The sequence below is a fragment of the Neoarius graeffei genome, chromosome 6, assembly GCF_027579695.1.
Source record: "Neoarius graeffei isolate fNeoGra1 chromosome 6, fNeoGra1.pri, whole genome shotgun sequence".
Classification (NCBI taxonomy): domain Eukaryota; kingdom Metazoa; phylum Chordata; class Actinopteri; order Siluriformes; family Ariidae; genus Neoarius; species Neoarius graeffei.
The window spans coordinates 86,213,785-86,233,520 of NC_083574.1; the positions used below are offsets into that span (position 1 = coordinate 86,213,785).

Below are 19,736 nucleotides of genomic sequence, written 5' to 3' on the forward strand. Positions count from 1 at the left end.
ACTTGTGTGAAAATCTGATGATGTTTTAGGCCATATTTATGCAGAAATATAGAAAATTCTAAAGGGTTCACAAACTTTCAAGCACCACTATATGAAAGTATATAAAACACTCATGTCCATATAGACCCCCGCCTATTCGCGGTTCAGTATTCGCGAATTCACATATTCGTGGGATTTTATATAGAACATATCTCCTATACATTCGCGGAAATCTCAGCGATTCGCGGTCATTTGCGGCGAACATATCGAACGTTTACACACTGCGAACGTTTACGCACTGCTACATTCTCGGAGCCGAATGCTCGCTCGCTATTGGCTGAAGTTTGAATGGCGGGCTGCTGCTCATTGGCTGATACGAATGAGCGCATTGTACAGTACAGTCTCGCGGTTCCCGTAGTTCAGACTTGTTCATGTGTTGTGCGTTCTTGGTATTTCTGAATAATTTTTACGCCCTACAATGGCTCCTAAACGCTCTGCATCTTCTAAGGCTCCTGCCAAGGAACCTAAGCGCCAGAAGAAGGTAATGACGCTGCAGGAGAAGGTAGGACTTCTCGATATGCTAAAGGAAGGGAAGAGTTTTGCGGCAGGGAAGAGTTCAGCGGCAGTTTTATGGGGGGGGTTTACAAGTATTCACGAGTTTGGCTTATTCGCGGCCATGTTCGGTCCCTAACCCCCGCGAATACTGAGGGCTTACTGTATATATATGAGAGGATATTAGATGGTTGTGCAAAGATATTAAGTTTATCTCCGAGTGGTGAATGTATATATTACGAGCTAGCGGAGTGAACGAAGTTTATGTTCTCGTATTTTCAACACAAGAACATAAACTTCATATTTTATCAGTCAGCAAGAAAACACTGGCAGTGAAGTCATCAGAGTGAAATATCAGGAATCATTATACATCCAGGACACTTTTTCGATGGAATAAAAACGTGTTCTATTCCCTTCTAGCGGGTTTCATTCATTTGGTTTGATAGCATGCAATATTGTTAGCATATCGCTTATCCTACGTGTATTACGTCACTCTACCAAATAGAGAATGAGTGTTGAATATGGTTTACGATATTGCATGGTTGTCAAGACAACATGACGTCACACGTCGGAGATGTAAAACTTCCGTGTGAGTGAGTGAGCAACTGACAATTTGTAAACAAACATGGCCGCCAGGTTTGCTTCGTTAAAGGCGGAAGATTTTGAGAGCATTTTGGTTACCGGGTCACTCTGTTGTGTGTAGTTGCCGATGTTGATTTTAAAAAGTAATGAAGGAAATTACACAGGGAAATGAATACTTAAGTCTGAGTGAAAAATACTGTAGTGAGCATACAGCGTGGAAGAAGAGTCTGGAGACAGAAATATTAGTTTCTTGGTCGTTAGCCTGTGCTACTTGCTCTGGATAGCACTGGCTTGACCACTACACTACTGATGAACGCTACACCGGTTGGAAGGTGACTTCACTGCCGCACTGATGGTGCTGACTCGCGGTTAAGCTCACATTGGCCTTTGAGAATGCTGATCTGAAGACAGTGTGTATGTATAATAATAATAATAATAATATTGGCTGGCTTTCTTTTGTGGTCTATCAGATATATTCCGTTCAGCTACTCGTCTTAGACTCGTTCAGTATCATGCTAGTTGAATGGAATATATCTGATATACCACTCAATGCCAGCCAATATTATTTAAATACGTCACTCAGATCCGCGATGTATTTCGTCCGAAAAATGCGGAGTTTGTCAACACAAGAAGATAAACTTCATATCTTCAAGCCAACGTGTGATTTTCTTTTTATTATATCAACACATTCACAAACAAAGTAACAAAATATATCAAAACAATCCATCAATTTCCTCACGAGTGACTTATAGAGATTTATGTCACGGTTTTGGTTCTCCATGTCCCGGATGGAGCTCGGATGAAAAATACGAGTGGTGTATTTCCCAGTAAAACACTCGTGTCCATATAATATACAACCCCGGTTCCAAAAAAGTTGGGACAAAGTACAAATTGTAAATAAAAACAGAATGCAATAATTTACAAATCTCAAAAACTGATACTGTATTCACAATAGAACATAGACAACATATCAAATGTCGAAAGTGAGACATTTTGAAATTTCATGCCAAATATTGGCTCATTTGAAATTTCATGACAGCAACACATCTCAAAAAAGTTGGGACAGGGGCAATAAGAGGCTGGAAAAGTTAAAGGTACAAAAAAGGAACAGCTGGAGGACCAAATTGCAACTCATTAGGTCAATTGGCAATAGGTCATTAACATGACTGGGTATAAAAAGAGCATCTTGGAGTGGCAGCGGCTCTCAGAAGTAAAGATGGGAAGAGGATCACCAATCCCCCTAATTCTGCGCCGACAAATAGTGGAGCAATATCAGAAAGGAGTTCGACAGTGTAAAATTGCACAGAGTTTGAACATATCATCTACAGTGCATAATATCATCAAAAGATTCAGAGAATCTGGAAGAATCTCTGTGCGTAAGGGTCAAGGCCGGAAAACCATACTGGGTGCCCGTGATCTTCGGGCCCTTAGACGGCACTGCATCACATACAGGCATGCTTCTGTATTGGAAATCACAAAATGGGCTCAGGAATATTTCCAGAGAACATTATCTGTGAACACAATTCACCGTGCCATCCGCCGTCGCCAGCTAAAACTCTATAGTTCAAAGAAGAAGCCGTATCTAAACATGATCCAGGAGCGCAGACGTCTTCTCTGGGCCAAGGCTCATTTAAAATGGACTGTGGCAAAGTGGAAAACTGTTCTGTGGTCAGACGAATCAAAATTTGAAATTCTTTATGGAAATCAGGGATGCCGTGTCATTTGGACTAAAGAGTAGAAGGACGACCCAAGTTGTTATCAGCGCTCAGTTCAGAAGCCTGCATCTCTGATGGTATGGGGTTGCATTAGTGCGTGTGGCATGGGCAGCTTACACATCTGGAAAGACACCATCAATGCTGAAAGGTATATCCAGGTTCTAGAGCAACATATGCTCCCATCCAGACGACGTCTCTTTCAGGGAAGACCTTGCATTTTCCAACATGACAATGCCAAACCACATACTGCATTAATTACAGCATCATGGCTGCGTAGAAGAAGGGTCCGGGTACTGAACTGGCCAGCCTGCAGTCCAGATCTTTCACCCATAGAAAACATTTGGCGCATCATAAAACGGAAGATACGACAAAAAAGACCCAAGACAGTTGAGCAACTAGAATCCTACATTAGACAAGAATGGGTTAACATTCCTATCCCTAAACTTGAGCAACTTGTCTCCTCAGTCCCCAGACGTTTACAGACTGTTGTAAAGAGAAAAGGGGATGTCTCACAGTGGTAAACATGGCCTCGTCCCAACTTTTTTGAGATGTGTTGTTGTCATGAAATTAAAAAAAAATCACCTAATTTTTCTCTTTAAATGATACATTTTCTCAGTTTAAACATTTGATGTGTCATCTATGTTCTATTCTGAATGAAATATGGAATTTTGAAACTTCCACATCATTGCATTCCGTTTTTATTTACAATTTGTACTTTGTCCCAACTTTTTTGTAAATCGGGGTTGTATCTTATTTTCCCTCTCTGGTCTGATTAGTGAACTATAGACATGAGCTGTTTAAAAAAAGCCAGGAAAAATCTCAGAATATTTAAAGACAAATGGACAGAGAAGTATGTGTCTATTCTTTGCTTCAAGTTTGACACCATCATGTGTCAAGTCAAAAGTGGCACCAAAGCAAAACATAAGTACTCGGATGAAATAATCACGAATGACGAAGCATTACGAGGCAACTGCTGTCCTGTCACCATTCAGTCATGTTCGATTCTTATCCAGATCTTTATATATAATTAATCTTATGATGTGCAAAATGTTAGTTTATCATTTAGTTGGTCTATTTTAGTCTAAGGACAGAGTATAACGCAGGACTCCTGTGTTTCAGGTCTTGCTATTGTATTTGAATGATAAGCAATGCTGCTTGTTTTTTTCTTCTTCTACAAGTCCAGCATAGTTTTAGTTGTACTTCCTTGTCTTTACACTTCACATAGTTATTTCCTTTGCATGTTTTGCATCCTCTGCGTTTGACCTTTGCGGTAATGGCATTTCCTTCGATTAGCATGCCTGCCTGCCTGCGTTCTGACCCTTGCTATGAATGACACTGTATGGAAAAGCCGATATAAAAAGAACGCGTTTGTAGACCCAAGGTCTACACGGCCTCCACCTTCCCAAAATCGTTCACTCCCTTTCATCCTTAACGTCTCATTTATCTCCAGCTCGTTTATTTCTATATCAACAGATGTGAACATCAAACAGGGGCGATTAGAAAGGAATCTCGGCCCATGTGAGCAGTTGCGTAAGCTCACCTGATTCACCTCCGTCTCTGTGTAACGCAGCTCTTATCTGCTGTTAAAGAAAAGCCCGCTTTCTACTTCTGCTCATTCAGAAAAAAAAGAAAAAAAAAACATCCACAAGAGCTGCTTGTTATTTTCCCAATGCAATGAAAGAAAACATGCTCGCTGTAATTCTGCCCTTCCTGTGTGCACCCCCATTCTCCACACACACACACACACACACACACACACACACACACACACACACACACACACACACACACACACACACACGCAGAACCAGAGAGAGTGGAGAGAACAAGCGGGTCCTTATTACCTGCAGATGGGCACAGTGCATGATGGGATGCGGAGGTGATGACTCACTGGCTGTGTTTTATTCGCGAGGGGGAATTCTAGCCTTCGGTTGTGAGCGTGTGTAGGCCTGCTAGTCCATACACTCAACCAGTCTTGCTCTTTCTCTCACACACACACACACACACACACACACACACACACACACACACGTTTCAGGTCAACATGCTACCAAACACAAGCAGGCGGATGTGCGTGAAATGCCATGCACATTTAACCTCCTGCTACCCAAAGGAAGCTCTAATCTCAACGCTCTGTCATCTCTGCTGGAGTAATAGACTCAATAACAACTGGAGAGAAGAGGGGGAAAATGTGAGGAAGGACAAAAAGACAACAGAAGAGGGGGATGAAATAAATGAGACAGCATGAGGAGAGAAGAATTAGACAAACGAGAAAGAAGTAAGAAGAGATTCGACAAAAAGAAAGAAAGAGAAACGAGTCAAAATACACAACGGGGGAAGAGAGCAATAAAAGAAGAGAGAAAAAGAAAAGAGGAGAAACAAAAAAGAGAGAGGAGAAAGAAAATAGGAAAAGAGAAAAAGAAGATACAAAGCAAAAACAAGACACGAAGAGAAGAAATAACTTCCTATTACCCTCTGTGTGTGTGTGTGCGTGGTAATATGTAAATGTGCCCATGCCAAATGTGTGTGTGTGTGTGTGTGTGTGTGTTTAAGGCCAGTTCCGGAGGGTGGGAGGGAATTCCTGGCTGTTTGATGAGAAAAGGTTGCAGCTGTGGGACAGAGCCAAGAGCACAGAGCAATTACATCGAGCTGAGCTCCTGTACAAAATGACCGTGAGGGCGCTCACACACACACACACTTTCCCAATTACACAAACACGTGTCACTCTCACAAATGCAGAGGTTACACACATAAGCATGAATTCAACACACACACACACAGCGCGTGTTTCTCCTGCACATTTAAAAACTAATAAAACAACAAGAAAATAGGCTTCTGGGGCTCAGTGACGCAGTAACAGACACAACAATGGCATCAGTTCAGATGGATGAAGTTCTCCGATTCATTTTTTGTCTGTGGATCCGTCCGAACGAGTGTTTGGTGAACAAACTAAATTTCCTCACTCCCATGTTGTTCCAAGAATTCAACACAACAGGAATTACCGGAATTATAGGAATTGGAAATACTCCTATGCCATGTGATGTGACTCCAGATGTTCCAGCTTTATACCAAAAACGTTAAAAAACAAAACAAAAAACACACCACAGGCGACACAAACAGCCAGGTACACACTTCAAGTCACGCCCTTACAGCACGATACTGCTGCTGTAATCTTAAAGAACGTCCTGTGCTCATTCCAGGATCACAGTCTGCTCATAATGAACATCCTTTCCACACACTCGGTCCGTTTTCAGCTGTTGTAAAGGTCGTGTTTTATAATCGCACTATCTGGTGTCACTCACAGAAGGCTGTTCTTTTTTGAGCCACAATGTTTCTTCTGAATGTTGTTCCAGTTAGTGTTTCTGAGGATCTAAATCTACATCTAGATCGCTGTGAAGCTGATTTTTGGCCAGATAACAATTCTTCGCTTCGGGAGCGTGTTTTAAACTGCATCATCAGTTCCCTGTTTCCCCGGAGCCGGAGGTTTAAGCGCCGATGTTGCGCATTCCTGCTCAGAACAATGCGTCCAGAGAAACGCGAACATGATCTAGTCAGCCTTAATACAGGAGAAGGACCTAAAAGGGGGAAGAGATTTCCATTTTTCGACATGAAACAGGATACCGTGTCAGAGTCAGGTGACACGACAGCACCGGAGCGGATGTGTGTTGTTTGTACACACCAGAGGTGGACGAACACACTTATTACTTACAGTGGTGCTTGAAAGTTTGTGAACACTTTAGAATTTTCTATATTTCTGCATAAATATGACCTAAAACATCATCAGATTTTCACACAAGTCCTAAAAGTAGATAAAGAGAACCCAGTTTAACAAATGAGACAAAAATATTACACTTGGTCATTTATTTATTGAGGAAAATGATCCAATATTACATATCTGTGAATGGCAAAAGTATGTGAACCTCTAGGATTAGCAGTTAATTTGAAGGTGAAATTAGAGTCAGGTGTTTTCAATCAATGGGATGACAATCAGGTGTGAGTGGGCACCCTGTTTTATTTAAAGAACAGGGATCTATCAAAGCCTGAGCTTCACAACACATGTTTGTGGAAGTGTATCATGGCACGAACAAAGGAGATTTCTGAGGACCTCAGAAAAAGCATTCTTGATGCTCATCAGGCTGGAAAAGGTTACAAAACCATCTCTAAAGAGTTTGGACTCCACCAATCCACAGTCAGACAGATTGTGTACAAATGGAGGGAATTCAAGACCATGGTTACCCTCCCCAGGAGAGGTCGATCAACAAAGATCACTCCAAGAGCAAGGCGGGTAATAGTCGGCCAGGTCACAAAGGACCCCAGGGTAACTTCTAAGCAACTGAAGGCCTCTCTCACATTGGCTAATGTTCATGTTCATGAGTCCACCATCAGGAGAACACTGAACAACAATGGTGTGCATGGCAGGGTTGCAAGGAGAAAGCCACTGCTCTCCAAAAAGAACATTGCTGCTCATCTGCAGTTTGCTAAAGATCATGTGGACAAGCCAGAAGGCTATTGGAAAAATGTTTTGTGGACAGATGAGACCAAAATAGAACTTTTTGGTTTAAATGAGAAGCGTTATGTTTGGAGAAAGGAAAACTTGCATTCCAGCATAAGAACCTTATCCTATCTGTGAAACATGGTGGTGGTAGTATCATGGTTTGGGCCTGTTTTGCTGCATCTGGGCCAGGACGGCTTGCCATCATTGATGGAACAATGAATTCTGAATTATACCAGCGAATTCTAAAGGAAAATGTCAGGACATCTGTCCATGAACTGAATTTCAAGAGAAGGTGGGTCATGCAGCAAGACAACGGCCCTAAGCACACAAGTCGTTCTACCAAAGAATGGTTAAAGAAGAATAAAGTGAATGTTTTGGAATGGCCAAGTCAAAGTCCTGACCTTAATCCAATCGAAATGTTGTGGAAGGACCTGAAGCGAGCAGTTCATGTGAGGAAACCCACCAACATCCCAGAGTTGAAGCTGTTCTGTACGGAGGAATGGGCTAAAATTCCTCCAAGCCGGTGTGCAGGACTGATCAACAGCTACCGCAAATGTTTAGCTGCAGTTATTGCTGCACAAGGGGGTCACACCAGATACTGAAAGCAAAGGTTCACATACTTTTGCCACTCACAGATATGTAATATTGGATCATTTTCCTCAATAAATAAATGACCAAGTATAATATTTTTGTCTCATTTGTTTAACTGTGTTCTCTTTACCTATTTTTAGGACTTATGTGAAAATCTGATGATGTTTTAGGTCATATTTATGCAGAAATATAGAAAATTCTAAAGGGTTCACAAACTTTCAAGCACCACTGTAAGTCAAAGTACAGGTCCCACTGGTTAAATGTTAGTCCGATACAAGTGAAAGTTGTCCAGTCAAATTTTTACTTAAGTTAAAGTACTGAAGTACTTGCTTTTAAAAATACTTAAGTATTAAAAGTACATTTTCTGTCAACGCATCGTTGTATTATTGCTACAACGCTTATAAAACCTAATGCCTCTGAAGCAACCGACTGGATTTTCTGACTAGTTTGTAGAACCTGTAGAGCTGAAGCTCCACCCGACACGCTAGCAAACTCTTTTCAAACTCGAAATCATATCGGGTAGCTAACGCTACTAGAAAAGAAAGATTTCTACATTCTGTTTATTTGGCAAGATTATGCTAAAGTTAATGTTATTCATGTTAGCATACTGTAACTTTGTGTTTACATGCTAACTAACTGTGTCCAAGTTAACTAGCTATGTGTTAACGTTAGCTGTGGACAAGGCGACGGCAACTTGGCGGGCAAATCCATAGAAAGTCAGTCATTTGACTAACCAGACTGCATAGCTATTGCAACGTTATCGCTAGCTCTAAAACCACAGACAACTTCACTGCAAGCTTTCTCTTGGAATAAAACGTTTATATACCTCAATATGCTTCCGCAGGTCGGACGGCGAGTTTTTGAACGCCGTGATGTGGTTCGTTTTAGGCAAACAAAGCAAACATTTAAGACAAAACAAATCTTTAATCCTTTCAGAAAACTGAAACATGGGTTCATGGGCCACGAGGGCGTGCATTCTCCAGAAGAACCGCCTCCTTCCATTCTGCCATCGAATGATCGTGTTCAAATAATGCTGCTAGGAAATCAGTGAAGGGCAATTCCATGTAAATGTCAACCTCACCATGCAAAAATAAAGCAGCATGTAATACATCAAAACCACTCCCAGAGATATCACCTAGGCCTGTATTTTGCAGATGTGAATAAGTTGAACCAATTTGTAACCAACCTAATATGTCACTGTCAGTCTTTCTCTCTTATAATGTAAAACCCAAGCTAAAATCAACTTTGATCATGTACAATTCTGTATTATTGCCACAAGCCACAGAAATGTATGCTAAAATCCACAAAACAGCAAAACAATAGCCATTCTAAATATTATTTAAGAACTTTGATAGTTTTAGCTGATATTTAGAGAGTTTTTCAAAGGGTTATGGTGGTTAAATCGCTGATTTTCTAAACATATGCCATGTCTATTTCAGACGCGTCACATCCATAACGCAATTTCGTCACATCCATAACGCTGACTTTTCCTTCCGAAACTCTGCATGAAATACAAAATATTTTAAACAAAGATTTTTTAATATTCACCTTGGACCCCTCTATCAAACGGATATCTCCATTTCGACATTAGGTTTACAATTTCACAGAGTTTGATAAAAATGTACAGTCACCCAAGAAAAGTGATACTTTTTCTGTCACATCCATAACGCATTTTTTATTGGCATTTTCTGGCATGCCCTAGATGTACTATGGGAATTGTTCTTGTTCTATCACTTCTCCAGTATGGTACAGCCTTAAAATATGCAACACCTGTTTAAATACTGGGAGACAATAAAACATGCACTGGGTCATTTGTTGCCATTTTGAGTTCAAGTGTCACGTCCATAACGCTGGAATTGCTCTGAACTTGATTTTATACAGTCTATGGACGTGACGTGACCCTAGTGATTACTGATCGGCTCTCAGTGTCACCTGGGAAAAAAACAATCACGTTTTAGAAAAGAAAACAAAAAACATCCACTTTCAAAGCCACTTCATAGTAACGAGTAACGAGGACCTTGATAGAAATGTAGTGGAGTGAAAAGTACAATATTTGTCTTTCAAATATAGTGAAATTAAAGTCATAAGTTAAAAAAAATAATACTCAAGTAAAGTACAGATACTCAAAAAGTGTACTTAAGTACAGTACTCAAGTAAATGTACTTCGTTACTGTCCACCTCTGGTAATACACACGCTCAAATATGCATGATAAGGCGGTACATTTTGAGCACGTAGTAGCCCAGTGAGGTGAAAACACAACAGGACAGAATGAAATACAAATACACAAACGCACTAATGAAAAAAGTTCAGCTGCGATAAAGTGGGCAGGTGTGTACAGCTGTGTGTGTGTGTGTGTGTGTACTCACCACATGAACAACAGGTGAAACAGTTAGTATGGTAGAGTTTCCCCATCGCTTGGCAGGCCTGACTTGCTCCATACACCCCTTTCCCACATTTGACACAGATACCTGAAACAACACACACTTATCAGAATCAACATTCCAATCCACAGAAAGTGTTTGTAGCATGCACATCATAAAAACACACAGAGATGTCCACAAGCGCCGGAGACCCGCACTTTCCTCCGCCTACACAGATGGTCTACGCCGGCTACTCCATCCATCCATTATCTGTAGCCGCTTATCCTGTCCTACAGGGTCGCAGGCAAGCTGAAGCCTATCCCAGCTGACTACGGGCGAGAGGCGGGGTACACCCTGGACAAGTCGCCAGATCACAGGGCTGACACACAACCATTCACACCTACGGTCAATTTAGAGCCATCAGTTAGCCTAACCTGCATGTCTTTGGACTGTGGAGGAAACCGGAGCACCTGGAGGAAACCCACACAGACACGGCAAGCACATGCGAACTCCGCACAGAAAGGCCCTCACCGGCCTCTGGGCTCGAACCCAGGACCTTCTTGCTGTGAGGCGACAGTGCTAACCACTACACCACCGTGCTGCCCCGCCGGCTACTCGATCTCAGAAAAAAACAAACAAACTTGTCTTTCAACTTTCAAGCAATTTATATTGTCTCCGCTGTCCATAATTTGCTGCAAATCCAATTATTCTGCCACAAAATTGTCTTCGATTCGGGTGTCGCAAGACCGGAAGCGATGCCATATTTATTGATTGATTCCACGCTCTGATTGGCCCAGCCAGACCACGTGACCATGCTGTAGCAGACAGTAAAGATGCAGTTGGTGGTTGTTTCACTCGGTTTTCACAAAATGCCACCGAAGAAGAAACTAAAATCTTCCTTCCATGGGCCAAATAAATATAAAATCTATGTTTTCTGTAGGTTTGTACATCTCATCTCATTATCTCTAGCCGCTTTATCCTGTTCTACAGGGTCGCAGGCAAGCTGGAGCCTATCCCAGCTGACTACGGGCGAAAGGCGGGGTACACCCTGGACAAATCGCCAGGTCATCACAGGGTTGACACATAGACACAGACAACCATTCACATTCACACCTACGGTCAATTTATGGCCCTTTTCCACTACCCTTTTTCAGCTCACTTCAGCCCGACACGGCTCGCGTTTCGACTACCTCAGAGCAGCACGACTCAGCTCGCTTCAGCCTCACTCAGCACCTAAAACTCGCACGGTTTTGGAGTGGGGCTGAAGCGAGCCAAACCGAGCAGAGTGGGGCTAGGGGCGTGAGGAGACACTCCCCTGTGCACTGATTGGTGAGGAGGAGTGTCCTCACATGCCCACACACGCCCCGCGAGCACGCTGGGATCTGTGAACACCGTAAACCCGGAAGAATTACGAATTACGAGAATTCTGAAGCCTTATGCGCCTCGCCTCATCTATACGCTCTTGCCAGTATCTGTTGGCGTTGTCGGTGACAACAAGCCACAGCACCAAGACCAGCAACACTAACGACTCCATGTTTATTGTTTACTATCCGGGTCGTGAGACTACCGCTTAAAAGGTCACTGATGTCACTGTTTGCGCTGCCTAACGACATCACCTGACGTCCACCCACTTTCACTAACTCCACCCAATGTGTCCACCCACTTCCAGCCAGCACGGTTCAGCGCGGTTGTAGTCGAAATGCAACTCCAACAGCCCCACTCAGCCCAACTCAGCACGGCACGGCTCAGCCCAACTCAGCCGCGTTGGTAGTGGAAAAGCGGCATTAGAGTCACCAGTTAACCTAACCTGCATGTCTTTGGACTGTGGGGGAAACCGGAGCACCCGGAGGAAACCCACGCGGACACGGGGAGAACATGCAAACTCCGCACAGAAAGGCCCTCGCCGGCCACAGGGCTCGAACCCGGACCTTCTTGCTGTGAGGCGACAGCGCTAACCACTACACCACCGTGCCGCCTAAGGTATTTATATCTGCATTAATTTTTATACGAATTTCGTGCAAGAGAATCCTGAACATGCATTAAACTTGTGAACAAAAGTAAACTCGACTTTGTATAAAAAGGAGAAAACCGCCAGTATTCATGGCATGTACAGAAAATATGCTGGTGAACTGGACCAGAAAATATGCCAAACTTGATCCAGTGCAGAGATTCAGACACGAAGGCACTGAAACCTTTCAGCCAAAAAAGGGCAGAAATTATGAAATTGAATTTCAGTCAATAATTCAGACAATCATCTCCATTTTGGAGCGCGACACGTTTCAGGACAAAGTGCTTGCACTGAAATCTGTTCCTTATTCCCAGTGCTATTTACAGTCATTTACTCAATGAGGAGGAACCCTTAAACCTGAAACAGATGCACAAGGACGTGAAATCTCTGTTAAAATCTGACAGAAATGGCGTAAATCATTTGTGAATAATGTCCTGCACAGACTGCTGACTTTAAACCATAGATATAAGTTATGTTTTGAAATCAGGAAAGCATGTGCATCTGTGCTGGGGTTTTTTTTTTCTCTTTTTTTCCAGATAACGTTATTTCCATGCAGCCAAGCCACAGTAAACCCTTTGTATTGCCTTTATCTTATCGAGTTTTGTTACCATTTGCTTACGAAGTTTGGCTGCTTTTGATACGGACAGAAAACTGACTATGGCATAATGACTGGCTCAGAGACCTGCCTTTCTTCTCACTGTGCTTCCTAAAAAGTCATTTGACTCCTTTTAGGGCACTTCGTGGACAGAATACAGGTGCTGTACTGAACTTTACAGACTGTCACGTTCAAATTTTAAGCAGTTTTCAGCTGATTTCAGCGCATCCTAAAACCCTGTCTGTAATTTTCCAAAATCCTATGAATCTTTAGTGCTTTGGTATTTCAGCTTAACCTGTCTGGTAAATGACTGACTCATTTATTCATCTCAAGCTGGTAAATGATTCTGAACTGACTCATACTTCAAGCATTCAATTTGAATCCTCATCAACCACATTAACATTAACCGCAAGCTTCAATGCCAGGCATTGCCCGAATGCCTGGTTTGCCTGACCAAGACGCTCAGGCAGAAATATTTTAGCGAGTTAGGTCCGTTCGGGCACACATATGGTCGGCTTCTTTAGGCACAAAAATGATTTTCGAGTGAGTACATTACAAAAAACAAGATGTATTAACCAGCACCCTCGCCTCCCCTGTGATCACCATTTTGTTTTTTCTTCCTGATTTGTAACGACGATTCTGATTGGCACGTTTCCGTGCGCATTTGTGCTTTTCATTACTGCAAGTGGTTGCTGGTGCCCTTTATGTTTTCCCAGGCTGACTTCAGGACATCCACATATATATATATGCAAACAACAAGAAGCCAGAGTCATCTATATCCCCCGCTCTATATACCAAGTTTCAAGATATTATTTGTCATATTTTTGAAGTTCTGCTGCAGGAAACCAACCCTACCTCTTTACACTGACCTCAGCAGCCCATGGCATAAACCCACCAGACCTTTGGTCTAGGTGAGCTAAAAATTCAAATGTCTCACATTTCTTAGTATCAAAAGGCACAATAACATTACTTAAATCAACACATATACCAACTTTCAAGACCACACCACTCAAGTTCTGCTCCAGAAACAAAACCGACCCCTCAGACTAGCCTGAGAGACTAAGTCTGAAATTGTTTCCATGGAAACATGAAAAATTTAAATCTCTCATATTTCTTAGTATGAAAAGGCACATCTACACCACCTTGTTAACATGTATACCAGGTTTCAAATCCGTATCACGAATAGTTTGGGATATATGCTCCAGAAACCAACACTGCTCTTAGAAACTAAGTCAAAATCTATTTTTTATGTAAAAATTTGAAAAATACTTTTTTTTTCTCCTTCGAAAATCCAAAATAGCAAAAGGCACCAGTTCACATGTTGCTTGATATGTATACAAAAGTTTCATGAAGATATCTTCAGTAGTTTTAACGATATGGCCCGGAAACGAAAACGTGACCAGACGGATGGATGGAACCCTTTTCTATATCCCCCGCCAAACTTTGTTTGGGTGAGGGATAAAAATCTAGTGGTAAGTCCATTCAATGAATATGATATTGATTTAGGCCATCCTTAAAAAAAAATCCGTTTCCTGTCCACTGGGTGAACAAAAAAATTTTCAGTCGGGAGGGAGGGATTTTTTTTTTAAATATATGGATGGATAATAAATCGCAATGCTGTTTGCTTTTTCTTTCAGTACTTCTCATCTCATCTCATCTCATTATCTCTAGCCGCTTTATCCTTCTACAGGGTCGCAGACAAGCTGGAGCCTATCCCAGCTGACTACGGGCGAAAGGCGGGGTACACCCTGGACAAGTCGCCAGGTCATCACAGGGCTGACACATAGACACAGACAACCATTCACACTCACATTCACACCTACGGTCAATTTAGAGTCACCAGTTAACCTAACCTGCATGTCTTTGGACTGTGGGGGAAACCGGAGCACCCGGAGGAAACCCACGCGGACACGGGGAGAACATGCAAACTCCGCACAGAAAGGCCCTCGCCGGCCACGGGGCTCGAACCCAGGACCTTCTTGCTGTGAGGCGACAGCGCTAACCACTACACCACCGTGCCGCCCCTATTTCAGTACTTTTTTATTACAAAAGCAGACACATTTAATAAAATATGACAGTTTAATCAACTGAAACTTGTACAAAAACTTTAAATGCTGACTGCAACATTTGCAAAACTTTTACAAAGGTACTTAAAATGCCCGACACACGGACTTTTTGTAGTTCTAAATCGACCGTTAGGCCTAGTTCGGATGAAATTACACTATTAAAATGATCACTGAATGATTTGTTTTTCTGAATCTTTACTATTTTGTTGTTCGCTAGAATACCATTTTGCGATTTCACACTTAAAGTGCTGATGACACGTTTTTGACATCTTTGGCGATGTTTTATAACATAAAAAGTAATTCCCGATGATCCATATATTAATTCACGAAGGCGCCTATTTTACAAGTTATGATAAAAAACGCGGCTATTTGGGCAAATTTGACGGGGCTGCAGCACCCAGGAGACGAAAGAGGAGGAGGAGCTATATGACGTCAGCGAAAGAACCTTCCTCCTAACTTACCAGTTTGTTGTTGATGCGACAGGTGTTCAGTTTGTCATTATTAGTATTTTTATTAGACATTATATATATATATAGTTATTATGCCTTTGCGTTCTGTTGCCGGCTTTTGCTCCAAAACCCACAAGGATGGGGTAAGTTTATTCAAGTTTCCCAGAGATCCCGAGCTGCATGCAAAGTGGGTGAAGCAAGTCAGGCGCACTCGTGACAAGTGGGAGCCCTCACCAACATCCGTTCTGTGCTCTGAACACTTCGATTTGGATTGTTTTGACACCCTTCCCAGCTTAAAGGAATCTCTTGGGTGTTCAGTTCAGCACAAACGTGTGTTACTACCATCAGCAGTGCCTACACAGTGTTGCCAGATTGGGAGGTTTCCCGCCCAGTTGGGCGGTTTCAAGTGCATTTTGGTGGGTTTTGAACATATTTTGGGCTGGAAAACGTCAGCAGTATCTGTTGCCAGTATCTGTTGCCAGATACTGCTGAAGTTTTCCAGCCCAAAATATGTTCAAAATGCACTTGAAACCACCCAACTGGGCGGGAAACCTCCCAATCTGGCAACACTGCCAGTATTCCGGAGGGGGTCTACTAGTAGCTATGCCGGATCCAAAGACAGTCCTCCTGTCAGAACATGTGTTGTGAAATGACATAAGATAAAGGTACGTAGAGCTATAGATTCTACATGATAATCATAAATGTAATCATAAAGTCGGCGTGATATCAGTCATGTATTTGCTTGTGAAAGCTTGCAGCTTTCATGTAACTGCCGCCTAGCAACGAGAGGCAAAGGGTAAAGAGGGTAGGCTATCGTAGATTCTATTCGGAAGAGATCAACACAATTCTAGACTCCCAGAAGAGGAAGAGCTAGCACTAGAGAGTTCACCGGCATTTTCATGCGCCATTTCCATTGAGTAGAACCAGAGTAGAACAGCCAGTGAACCGCAGCGTGTTCTTCCGCTGACGTCACAACATGGCCGCGAGCCACGGACCCAGTTTTCTTGCGCTGTGCAATTAAAAGTTGGATATTCGCGTAACAACAGCTTCTTTTCACGTAATTATAACAGAAATCTAACATGTTTGCCATGTTGTATAGTTTATTTAAGAAATTGCATAGAGTCATGTTCATGTCATCAGCACTTTAAGCAAAATTGAAAACTCCGGATCTGCTTCCTTCATGGTGGCTGCCATTTTTTTGTGCCGCACGGCGCATGCGGAGAGCTGATTCAGTTCAGAGTGCGCGCGCACTCGGCGGAGGCAGTAGTGTGTCGGAGGGAACAGAAGCGGAGATGACGCTTATTTTGTCTCCGGTAAACCAGTCTTCTCTCGTTCAATTACGTGCTGGCATCAAAAGACACCGTTGGTTGTAAATGAAACTGAGTCGTTGGAGTGTATTTTCATACACAAATGGAGAAATGTTCGCTGAGTGTGTAATTGTGTAGCCCCACTGCAGACCGTTGTCGTTGTTAATTCATAGCATGCTCAGCTGCGTGAATGTGTCATGCACCAAAAATGAGAGATTTACAAGCCAGGAACGCCTCACGATGCAATACGCAAGAAAAGAAAGAAGATTTACTGCCATTTTACTTTGTATTTGAGTAAAGTCTCATCTCATCTCATTATCTCTAGCCGCTTTATCCTTCTACAGGGTCGCAGGCAAGCTGGAGCCTATCCCAGCTGACTACGGGCGAAAGGCGGGGTACACCCTGGACAAGTCGCCAGGTCATCACAGGGCTGACACATAGACACAGACAACCATTCACACTCACATTCACACCTACGGTCAATTTAGAGTCACCAGTTAACCTAACCTGCATGTCTTTGGACTGTGGGGGAAACCGGAGCACCCGGAGGAAACCCACGCGGACACGGGGAGAACATGCAAACTCTGCACAGAAAGGCCCTCGCCGGCCCCGGGGCTCGAACCCAGGACCTTCTTGCTGTGAGGTGACAGCGCTAACCACTACACCACCGTGCCGCCTATTTGAGTAAAGTGAATAAATAAATGGTCTGTGGAAAATACATTTAATCCTGGGAACTGCATGCACAGGAGTTTATTTTGTGTTTACCCCCCGGCTGGCTACTTATTTGTCATGGCTGGCTAGTATGAGCCTTAGCGGAAAGCCCTGGGAATGCGTAAATGTCAAGTTCGATTTTAGATTTACGAACCCGAAAAAAATGTCAAAAAACCACCGTTAAAAAAAAAAAAATTAAACCGCACAAACGGCACTCACCCGGCCGGTGGACCGGAAACAGAACATTTTTTAATAATGGCCCTATGTTTCATGTTTTCAGAGCTTGTCTTGTTCTTCTGTTGCAGAAATAAATGTTGTTTTTTAAAATACATGATGTTTTTTAAAAAACATGTACGTTTGTCTAAATAACTCAATTATACCCCGAGAAAACATATCAATATTGCCTTGAACCGTGGACTTGAAAACTTGCCGAAGTACCGCAAAGTTTTAGGGCAGAAGGAAATTCAAGGGGGGCAAAAATCTTTTGAGGACATTTAAGGTGTCAGAAGGTAATGATGAGGCTTGAACCGCTGAGCTGATATTCATTCATACGGTTCATCCATTCTAGGAGCATTTCCTGTTACTCTTCCTCAAACAGCAGCAGCGCCAGCAGCTTGACAAGTCCGACTTAAATAAACATTATACAATATTTATCCGTCCGTCTGGTTCATGTCATGGCTGTACAGTTGAAGGTCCAGGTGTGTGTGTGTGTGTGTGGACCTTCCCCACTGCAGCAGAAAGTTTGACCAAACAGATTCATGCCTCAGGGTGCCTCAGTTACTATTCTTCTTTGTACCAGGTCAGAGTGTTTCTAATGAACATCACAAGTTTGAGTTTCCCAAAATATAAATGAATTAGTAAGGAAAGCCAGAGCAACTCTTACAAGTACAGTTGTGGTCAGAAGTTTACATACAGTGACCTGAATGTCATGGCAATATTTGGGCTTCAGTAATTGCGTTGAACTGTTCTTTTTCTGTGGCAGAATGATTGTACAGCATACAGCTTTAATTTAAAAAAAAAAAAAAAACACTAGAATTTGGTGCACAAGTTTTAATTTTCTTTGGGTTTTCCGAAATCAACACAGGGTCAAAATTATACATACAGCACACCTAATATTTGGGTAAAATGTCTCTTCGCAAGATTCACCTTGACCAAACATTTTTGTTTCCCATGAACAAGCTTCTGGCAGAATTCTGCTTGGATATTTCATGACTCTTCGTGGTATAATTGGCAGAGTTCAATTAATTTTTTTTTTTTTTGTTCTTAGCATGGACTCGACTTATAAGCACGATCCATATATTTTCAATAGGGTTGAAGTCAGGACATGTTTTAAGCTTAATGTTAGCCTGCTTTATCCTCCACAACAAGCTCTGATGCGTGTTTGGGTTCATTGTCCTGTTGTAACTCCCAAGTCATGTTCAAGTTTCTGATGGTTTATGCTGAAGAATTCTGAGGTAGTCCTCCTCCTTCATTATTCCATCCACTTCATGCAATGAACCAGTTCCACTGGCAGCAAAACAGCCCCAGAGCATGATGATCCTACCACCACCACCAGCTGGTACAGTGTCCCTCTGTACATGGTGGTCATTGTGGCCAAACAACTCAATTTTTGTCTCATCTGACCATACAGCTATCCTCCAGAAGGCTTTTTCTTTGTCCGTGTGGTCAGCTTCAAACTTTAGTTAAGCTTGAAGGTGTCAATTTTGGAGCAGGGGGTTATTTCTTGGATAACAGCCTCTTAGTCCATGGTGATCTGAACTGTAGACAGTGATCCATCAGCTTCCAGTTCATGGCAGGGCTGTGCCATGGTGGTTCCCAGGTTGTTCCTGACCATCCAAACCGATTTCCTTTCAGCTGAGGGTGACAATTTGGGTTTTCTTGAAGCAGAGTGGCTTGGCAAAGTGACTACATCTCACAGTAACTTGGATGTAAACAAACCCTTTTTATGAAGGCACAGAGAAGCTACTGGCTGTAATCAATCATGATCACTAACAGGAAATTAAGAGACCTCGGCCTTGGCAAGATAAGAGACATTTTAGAAGTTTCAGCACCTCTGAATTAATAATCTAGGTAAGCGTATGTAAATTTTTGACCCTGTATGTATAATTTTGACCCTGTGTTGATTTCAGAAAACCCAAAGAAAATTAAAACTTGTGCATCAAATTCTAGTGTTTTTTTTTTATTAAAGCTGTATGCTGTACAATCATTCTGCCACAGAAAGAGAACAGTTCAAAGAAATTACTGAAAGCCCAAATATCGCCATGACATTCATGTCACTGTATGTAAACTTCTGATCACAACTGTATAAAGCTTTTAAGCCAGGAT

General features: G+C 42.4%; 1 protein-coding gene across 1 annotated transcript in view; it reads right to left on the reverse strand.

Annotated features, from left to right (window-relative positions):
- wtip (WT1 interacting protein) overlaps positions 1 to 19,736 on the reverse strand; it is a 141,820-nt gene that overhangs the window by 77,987 nt on the left and 44,097 nt on the right. The window contains exon 2 of the mRNA XM_060924146.1: positions 10,282 to 10,383. Within this exon, the coding sequence (XP_060780129.1) occupies positions 10,282 to 10,383 (102 nt within the window). The remainder of the gene's footprint in view (positions 1 to 10,281; positions 10,384 to 19,736) is intronic.